A 9784-nucleotide genomic window follows, 5' to 3' on the forward strand; every position below is an offset into this window, starting at 1 on the left:
TTTTCCATTATTTATTTTAAAATATTTACTTAATTAATAAAAACTAAATTCACATCGAAAAATTAAATGAGTTATTCTCAAATTCTCCTTGAACCGAGCTTCTATCGGAAATAATCCCTCTATTTCTATAAGATAGGGGTAAAACCTCCTTACACACTACCCTCCCCAAATTCTATTTATGGGATTACATTTAATTTTTTTTTTTTTTGTTGTTGTTATTATTTTATTCACAAATCATATTGAATATGAGGTAGAATAGAAAATACTAAAATATCTTACCAATAAAAAAGGTCAGGATCTTGATTCTTGAACACCTAATCCTGGCTCCTGAGGTTGACAAAGAGTCACACTTAAGTAAGGCAAATAATTAGTCCAACAGGAAGGGAGTACAAAAAGTAGGGGTTGGCATTTTCTTTTGAAGTTGGTTTCCTGGTTCCTTACGTATACAAATCCGTACAAACCTATTTTTAATATGTTTAGTACTCTGATTCTTAAAAGCAAAGCCAAGGATTGCGCAATTTTAGTACTTGTTGGTCAGAACCTAAGTAACAGGACCTAACTTTCACTATTCAACGTGGCATACCAAAAAGTCAATCCAATCTTTGATGCCCCACTCATTTTTGATTGTTTGGCCTTTGCAAGCCTACAAGCGAATGGTAATCCGGTGTGTGAGACATCATGTATTCTAAAAGGGTTTGAAAAAGAGTCGTACCCCCAATGAAGTATGATATAAATATACTATTCTAATGCCAGTAACGAATTTCACGGCTCAACCTATTACTTATAAGTCACATACAGACAACCAAATCGTTGCCCCAAGGCTCCCCTTCAAACATAAAATGTATTCCTTTTTAAACCGAAGATATCTTTGACGGGCAGGAATTTATCCCTCTACTCTTTTCTACTTAGATAAAGATTGTGACAAACATAAGACAACGGATTATTGTAAAGGTAAATTCACAAGTCTACTTAGCATCAAATTGAACACAAACAAATTTGTAGCTTGGTGGAATATACACCAAAGACTCGACTCATTTTGTAACAGTAGGGAGTGCGCACTCAAATGGTTCAGCAAAACAATGGGGATTCAAATTCTTTAATCTTTCCAAATACTATGTACCGAATCAATGCCTCCGTTACAAGTTTTGCTAGCAAAATATGAAAGAACATGATTGACCATGGAGCTCAAATGGAATATACTCAATAATAGTCAAGAATTGTCAAAGCAATGTAAAAATGCTGTCCTGCTAAAAGATGTGTAGCTTTTTGAAACTTTATACAGCAAATTTAACAAGTTTCACACTGCCTCATTCCTAAGAAAACTAGAATTCAATTAGTTCTACGTCACATTTTTTTTGTCCTTCGAGCATCTTTCCCAGAGCAGAGGAAGAAAAGATATGGGGTGGTTGTTTTTTTTAATCAAATAGCAAACTACTTCAACTCCTGCAGTAATAATGAGCAAAGTTCATATTGGCAAGTGATGGCGAATGATGATAAGGTAATGGCCCAGTAGAAAAGTGGTGCTGATGAGCAGCAGCTGAGGTTGAATTAGCGAATCCTGATGATGCTGCAGTAGAGAAGAGTGGCATTGAAGGACTCCCACCATAAGGATGTTGGTCTTGCCGAGTCCAATTTGGTGAAGAATCAACTTCCATACCTTTCCCTATTGCTGTTCCCTGTAAGGAGCATAATAGTATTTTGTTCAATGCTTAAATCAAAAATCAAATTGACAAAATGTATAAATTTTTCAGCCAGTAAGAACAGTAATTACATAAGACAACAACAAATTTGTGTTTTCTTAAAGCTACTCCTATCAATATCAGATAAGAAAACTGGATATTAAGACCTAAGACAGAAGTTGATCTATCCCTTTTGATTATATGCTACATATATGCTAGTGAAACTCTTTAAATGTCATGAATACTATACGAAGATGATGCGGTTCAAGCCGATAAAGAAACGAGGTTACATAGAAATACCAGTAGCTTCCTATCTAGTTATCTAAGGAACATTATACTAAAATAAGCATCAAGTAACTGGGACTTCTACCTGGCAGTGAATGCTACAGTTACCACTCGAATAAGTGGAATAACTCGAAATGGTTCAATCAATTTTGACAAAGAGTACCTTAAATGTGGGAAAGACACTGGTGTTCACTCCATTCCAGAGCAGAGGGCGATCAGTCAGCGGTTGACGGCCATGAGGCAGTTTACTTCCCATTGTGGTAGAAGGAGAGCGCTGCAAAAAGATGCTCAACTATGAATGTAACTACCAATCTTCCTTCGTGAGACATCTCATAAGTAGATGACTCAAAAGAATCAGAATGAAGATCATGGAGTCAAAATTACCATGGCTCCTCTATATTCAGTCAAACCATTTGAGGCAAGAAGGAATTCAGTGTTTCCCATTTGGCATGTGTTGCCATGCTGTTCATCAGCTTGTGAAGAGGAGGCTATTCCCAGGTTCAGATCTAGATTATGGCTTGCACCTACATAAGGATGGAAAAATAGGTCGTTTAACATGCTAGGTACAAGAGTAAAGACGCAACTATCATAATGGAGTTCAAATATGTGGAAACGCCTAAAACAATAGTACCTCCATTATCCTCAGCACTTAATTCCCCTTCATACGTGCTCAGCTCAAAATTGGTGACTGCCTCCCTTCCGCTGCATTTTATAACAGCCTTGTCATACGCCCTGCGCAAGAGCAAAAGACCAAGTCTATTCAATGTTGAAAGGGAAAGCAACATAATGTAAAAGGGAGGGGAGAGTCAAGTTATGATCATTGGACCTTGCCGCTTCTATCTCACTGTCAAACAGTCCAAGATAGATATACCTGCAGGCATATATACAATGAGACAATATTCCCTCTAGTTTATAAAATCACTATATTGATATGATAAGGGACCAAGAAAGCTTTTAAACATTTATATCACTAATAATATGATATGCCTAAGCTATGGTGAGATAAGTGGTAACTCACTTCTTTCCAAGAAACTGTCCCATCCGAGCTTCCCATCGTCCACATTTGTGCAGTGTGACCCCCCTGTATTTCGAACTTCCTCTAGAGAAACCAGTGCTCTGACGTCTAAGTATGTGCACAAACTCTTCCTTTGTAAAATTCGACATCTGTATACCAGTCACAAGACAATTAAAACGAACCAAAATCAGTTTCCTAATTGAGAAAAAGGATTTCAAACTTAGGTGGTTCAACAATTAGCTATCCAACTGACCTGCTTTAGATCATCGTGATAATCAGCGACATTGAAATTGATATCTGCATCAAGTCCTCTAAATTTAATGGCAGCACGATCATATGCCCTGAAATTAGCAGGGAAATTAAATTTAATACAATAACAATCCGATTTCTCCATTTAAACACAATCAAAAAATTACTTCACTAATAAAATTCATTCTAACATTAACTTACCTAGCAGCAGCATGTGCAGTGTCAAAGCCGCCTGTAACATTTATTTAAAAAGTTCAAAAATGTCCAAATGAAGCTTGCAGTTTAAAACAACTCAAGAACAGAGTAACAAAAAACTATAAATCAACAACAGTATTGTATAACAAACACATTTGCTTACCCAAGTAAACCTGTTTCCCGCAATCCCTGCATAATACCATCATAGAAACTTTGTTAAATTTCTAGCTTTAACTACATACTCCATATTTTATCCGCATTACATCAGCACACCGCAATAGAATAATTATGAGTCCCTCTGTAAACTTATCATTATACGCACCCTATTTGCAATTTTGCATACACGCAATTGGAAACAAAAGGATTTGAGTTATATACATTGATAGTTTAACTTTGTTATCTTTTTTTTTACAAAATATCAGTGTAATTTAACCGTTAATTACCATTATTATCAGATTAATAATTAATGTAATGGAAATATTTATCTGTAAGTATCTTATAAGTTAAAGTAAAAATTCACAAAAAAAAATGAAAGAAGAACAGACCAGATGTGAGATTCCCATCGACCAGTGCGGCGATAGAAAGTGACACCACGGTATTGAGAACTCTTCGACCTGGGTCCTCTTCTACTCTTCTTCACTTGTTGCCTCTGCTGCGGAATAACAACTATCCTCTGCTCCGCCGGACCACCGTAATTAGCCGAGAGATCCAACCACTGCTGCCGCGACAACAACTCCGTCGCCGCCTCTCCGCCAGTCAACGGGAACAACTCCTTGGTAACAAACTCACTCTCCTCGTAATCATTCCCTTTAAGAATATCAAATGCGTAACCATCATTACGGCGACGATCATCGGAACACGAAAAAAACTCATCATCGCCGGCAGTACTGGAAGTTTCAATATTCACAATGGATGAATTCGATGTTCCAGAATTCTCCATTTGAAGTTCTTGCAGCTTCTCCGACGTCGTCGTTTCGTATGAAAGATGAACAGTGTCATCATCCATGGCAAATTCTTCGAAACCGAGATTGAGGTCAAACATCTCGAAAGTACCACAGTTTGTTTAGCAGAAAGTACAGAAAAAAGAAGAAGAATCAAAACAATGGGGAAGGAAGGAATGTGTGATACAATTACGTGAATAGTTAGTTAACAGTGTACACACATTGATATTTATAGTGAGAGGTACGGCGAAGAAGTAGGGGGGGGGGGGAATCAAATGGAGGCAGAGGCCGGCGATTGGGTATAGAGAGAGAGAGAGAGAGTTTTAGGAGAGAGTGGCAATGGCGAAACGTTATGTGCGTGGGAGTGTGAGTATTATACTGCCTCCGTCCAAAAATATACACTCCTTAGTAGTAATATAATAGTAGTAAATAATATAATAGAATTAAAAGTAATAGTAGGTGTACTATATATATTTAAGTAGTCACATTAGAGTTTTTGTTACTAGTACTTCTTTTTCCAACAGCTTGGAGGTTATTAACTTGTATCATATTGTTACTTTAAATACAATGTTTGTTTCGATTATTACCTAAATTTTATTGTATTGTATCGTTAAATCCGCTATTATATAACAACAAAAAGTACTTTTTTTGTGAAATGACGGATTTAGTGTGGTGGCGTCGTTACCTTACTTTTTCTCTCGTCTTGACCTTCTTTATTACTTAAATAATCATATTTTATTATTTATCTTACTTTTATTATATAATAATTCTACTATGTATCCTATTTTTTCTTAGTAATGTTACAAGTTTATTCTTCATATTGTTGGTGTCCGATATCATGAAACATCGGCAAACGATATAATCTATCCAAATGTTGTATACATCAAAACGATACAATACAATATTATACGATACATTATGAAAAGATACATAACAACCATCCAAACAAGCTATAAATGAATACAAAGAGTTTGGAGTATTAAATCAACATTATTATGGGTTGTTTAGGGTGTATAATAATAGTATTGAGATTAGTTATGTTGTGATTATCTCTTATCGACTATTCAGTTTGATGTATTAAAAGTTTTGAAATGACAATTATGTCTTTATACATACTTATTCATGTATTTAAAAATCGTGATACTGCTAATATCATGGTTTGCTATGTATAAGAATGGTACTCAATATGGTGTATAACTAATAAGTAATAGTTATATATAGGTAGAAAAATACTACTACCAAACAAGGAATTAATAGTACCAAAGTTAACACATTTTATTATTTAGCCTAATACATTTCTACCAAACGAGCCTATAATTGTGTAGATTACATGTATATGTTAAGTTTTATAATATGTATACATATTTGAGTTATTTTATATAGTTAATAATATTTAAAAGTATGTAACATAATTGTATTCGAAGAAAGATTTTTTAATTTTTAAAATAGTAATAATGTCACATAAAATATAATAAATAGGGACAAAATTTTCAAGAATTATTATCCTTTATTCTGAATACTGATATTCTTTTTGAAATTTAGATTGGTTGATGCTGGTGCTTTTTCATATTACCGCTGCCAGAAAAAAACAACAGCAGACTTTTTTCATTTCTATTTCCTCTGCGGAAGCGGGTGTGTGGGTGATTTGGGGGGTGGGGGTGGGGTGGGGGGAGAGGGGTGGGTGGGTGGGTAGAAATGTAAAATTTGTTGGGTGTCGGAGGAAGTTATGTGTGAGCTGTGACTTCCAAAAGAAGGGGGGCTGTTACTGATTCGTTTTGCCTTCAAATCTACTCATCGGCGGCGCGTGCTCTTTACTCGCAGATTAAATTTAGCTAAAGACAAGTTGATTATATTTCTCTCTTTTCCTTTCCCCCCTCTCTCTCTCTCTATCTTTCACATTTCACTGTATCATAGGTCGTTTGGTAGGATGCATAACAATAATATTAAATATGTTGTATTAATAATACTGTTATTAGTTATGTCTGCAGTAGTTATATTGGTATTAGTTATACTGACATATATCTTGTTCATTGTTTGGTTTGATATATTAAAGAATTCCACAATTTCTAAAAGAATCGTTTGTTTACAAAAATACCCTCATATTCAGCCATCACGTTATCTTTTTAAAAGAAACATATGTTGATGAAAGTTTTTATATGAAAAAAGTTTTTAAAAAATTATTTGATTTGTTTACCTATATTATAGTATAGAATTGAATATTTATTTATAAAAAAGAAAACATGCTAAGTATTTATTTATTTACTAGGGATATAATTTTATTTTTTACTTTCTTAGATTATTTCAAACTTGCATTAATATAATAGTATATTTTAATCAAGCATAGATTTTGAAGGATAATTTTATCTTTAACTAAACTAATGCATGCATTAAAACCTATTGCATTGTTAATGCCATGGTTTCCTGTGCATTAGTTATGCATATGATAATGCCAAATAGAGTGTATAACTAATGCTTGCATAACTAATGAATAAGTTCAAAAGGTGTACCAAACAAAATATTATTAATACACAAAGCTAATGCATGCATTGTTTTGTCTAATGCATCCTAGCAAACGACCTCTTAGTCTCTTGATTTGTGATATTTTTTTTAACAATGTTAGGATTAGGTGAATGTGAAATTATAATTCTTTTCCTAACTATAACATGGGTCTATGTGGTGATAGGATCGGCTAATATGCACCTCGACTTTTTAATAAAGATTTATTTGGTATTGTTTTTCAATCTATGTATAACTAATTATACCATATTGAGTACTTTTTATACATACTAAACCATGGCACTAGTAATACTATAATTTTTAATACATGGATAAATATGTATAGAGACAAAAATATCCTTTCAAAACCTTTAATACACTAAACCAAACTATCGATAAGAAATAATTCCAGCATAACTAGTCCTACCATTATTAATCAACATTACTAACACACCGTATTCAGTACTATTTTTATACACCCTATCAAACGACCCCTAAGTATTTGTCACTTCATACTAGCATGTGTATTAGATAATTTTATTTGTCAAGCACCTACAAATTTTTATTTATATTGAAATTCAAACCCTGATGCAATTTTTAAAACTAAAATATGGTCTCACCTTAAAAGTTTCATAAAAAATAAACAGTTCTAACTTTTTCTTTGGTATAATCAGTACCATTGTAATTTTGGTTTCTAGCAAAATTATGGCAAATCAAACAACTCTCACCTTGTTACCAAATGGTGCATATTTTTATTCAATAATAATTGTCCTGTAGATGATGGGGTAGTACGACATAGGTGAAGTGACAAGACAATAGTGATATTATACTAAAATAGAAAATATTAGAAAAAGAAAAAAATGACTAGACAACAAAAAACCACTAATATGCCCTTTGGACAGAGAGAGGTTAACAGGTAGCCAAATACAAGAACGTGCACACGCGCCTAATTCTAGCGTGTTAGTTACCAGATATTGACCTGCAATTCACTGAAAGGTTCCCATGGATGAAACGCGGTGCCTTGTGTAACAAATTTAACTAACCGGTGGTTATATTCTTGTTTCCTCGTCCAACCTTTTTTTTAATTTATTTTTTTCTTTTTCCCCCTCTTTTTGGAAAAATTATTAAATTGTTAATTGTAAATTTTGACAACTTAAAAATTTAAGGTATAAAGTGAAAATGGGGGTTGAATATGGTACAAATTACAAACAAAGTAATGACCACTTACAGGAGAAAAATTTAAGTATCAAGATATATATGCAAATTTTCATCGCAATTATTTTATAAAATAATTATTACGTATATATTATATAATTATTTTGTATATAGTTGCAACGCAAAATATAGCAAATGACTTACACACAACTTATTAGGCTCATGTGATTCATTTACAACTTGTTTGATGGTTGTTATGTATCGTTTCATAATGTATCGGATAATATTATATTGTATTGTAATGTATTGTTTTGATATATATATAATGTTTGGATAGATTGTATTGTTTTGCCCTCGTTTCATGATGTCATACACCAATTATATGAAAAATAAACTTACAATATTATATAAAAAAAATAAGGAACGAGGTAATATTATTATATAAAAAGGTAGAGTAAATGATAAATTAGGATTATTTAATAATAAAAAAGGGCAAGATGAGAGGAAAAAATAAGGTAACGATGCGATCACACTAAATCGATTGTTCCATAAAGTGACACTTTTCGTCGTTATGTAACGACGAATTTAACGTCACGATACAATAAAATTTAAGTAACAATAATCAAAACAAACATTATATTTAAAGTAACAATACGATACAATACAATATGTTACAATCCTCCAAACAAGCTGTTAATTAAATCCATATTCTTTAGCTTAAATTTTTTTAAGTTGTAAAAAGAAATAGTTTTTTACCACATCAATATTAATCAAAACTCTATCATTTACAGGAGTTAAATTCTTGTGTTGACAACAAACCATGTGTCTGTTGTATTTTGTTCGAAAATACAATGGTAACGATATATACATTCGAATACTCAAATGGGGATTAGATATGAATATTTTTTAAAAGTAAAAGGCCAAATGTAACTTCACATCATTGATTTACTTTACAAAAATCGAACCAATCCTATGTTACAAGGATATCAAGCCAAGGATGCCAAGTTTAACTATAAGATTGCTTAAGAAATAATTAATTCTAAATTAGTGTAAACAATGATGTAATAAAAAAAGTTCCCTCTTAAAAAAGCAAACAAATGAATATTACGAGATACTATTATTTACTCTTTTGATTTGTCGGCTTTTGTAACTGCCTATCAAATTAGTACAAGAAAATCCTATGTTTGCTTACATTTGATAGTTACTTAATTTAATGTCAAACAAGAATGAACTTTAGTTGTAATAAAATAATATTGGCCGTATTAAGCTAGATATAGAATTTTACTAGATCCAAAAGAAGAATAAGATTGACAGACGTATTAATAACGCTAGCGTAAACAAAGATGTAATCAATTTTTTCCTTTTTCCTCTTAACGAAAACAGTGCTTAATTATAGCTTGGAAATATATTTACGATATATGCAAAGAATTTTTCTCTTCCGATTTGGCGGCTCTTGTATACGAGAAAATTTGTTACAGGGAATTATGGAGGTCGAGCATTAAGGTTGTAGGTTAGAGATATATATATATATATATCGCTTTAGGCCCCATATTTGGTATGTCTGCATGATTTTTAAAGAAAGATATATAAAGAATAGTTTAGTCAAATACTTTTGTATTGAGATTATTGAATATACTTTTTTAAGGATCGTTTAATAAAGTGTATACGAATAATACTGAATATGGTGTATTAGTAATGCTTAAATGGCGTAAATAATAATTTAATCAGTGTGTTCCTTTTTCCTTTTTCCTCTTAATGATATATTTACG

At 32.5% G+C, this 9784-nt stretch overlaps 1 protein-coding gene across 2 annotated transcripts; it reads right to left on the minus strand.

The window, feature by feature from the left end:
- Positions 1 to 1172: 1172 nt before the first annotated feature.
- On the minus strand, positions 1173 to 4754 carry LOC107803338 (APETALA2-like protein 3). 2 transcript variants are annotated; one of them, XM_016627031.2, is made up of 10 exons: positions 3969 to 4754; positions 3587 to 3612; positions 3430 to 3460; positions 3233 to 3320; positions 2983 to 3128; positions 2791 to 2835; positions 2596 to 2696; positions 2349 to 2488; positions 2128 to 2238; positions 1173 to 1676 (listed from the first exon to the last, which is right to left on the minus strand). In XM_016627031.2, exons 1-10 carry the CDS (start codon positions 4463 to 4465, stop codon positions 1437 to 1439), a joined length of 1425 nt encoding a protein of 474 aa, XP_016482517.1. In that variant the 5' UTR covers positions 4466 to 4754; the 3' UTR covers positions 1173 to 1436. The 2 variants fall into 2 exon arrangements, with proteins under 2 accessions (XP_016482517.1, XP_016482518.1); XM_016627032.2 differs by lacking the exon at positions 2791 to 2835 and having other exon boundaries at positions 1260 to 1676.
- Between the last annotated feature and the right edge of the window lie 5030 nt (positions 4755 to 9784).

The sequence above is a fragment of the Nicotiana tabacum genome, chromosome 2 (genome assembly GCF_000715075.1).
Source record: "Nicotiana tabacum cultivar K326 chromosome 2, ASM71507v2, whole genome shotgun sequence".
In the NCBI taxonomy this organism is placed as follows: Eukaryota; Viridiplantae; Streptophyta; class Magnoliopsida; order Solanales; family Solanaceae; genus Nicotiana; species Nicotiana tabacum.

What these genes read in the sequence shown, in the direction of transcription:
- LOC107803338 (XM_016627031.2), bottom strand. Translation starts at nt 4,465, where the DNA reads ATGTTTGACCTCAATCTCGGTTTCGAAGAATTTGCCATGGATGATGAC. An exon ending in CGATGGGAATCTCACATCTG is followed by an intron (nt 3,613 to 3,968) that starts GTCTGTTCTTCT and finishes GGTATTATGCAG; the next exon opens with GGATTGCGGGAAACAGGTTT. An exon ending in ATCACGATGATCTAAAGCAG is followed by an intron (nt 3,129 to 3,232) that starts GTCAGTTGGATA and finishes ACTGGTATACAG; the next exon opens with ATGTCGAATTTTACAAAGGA.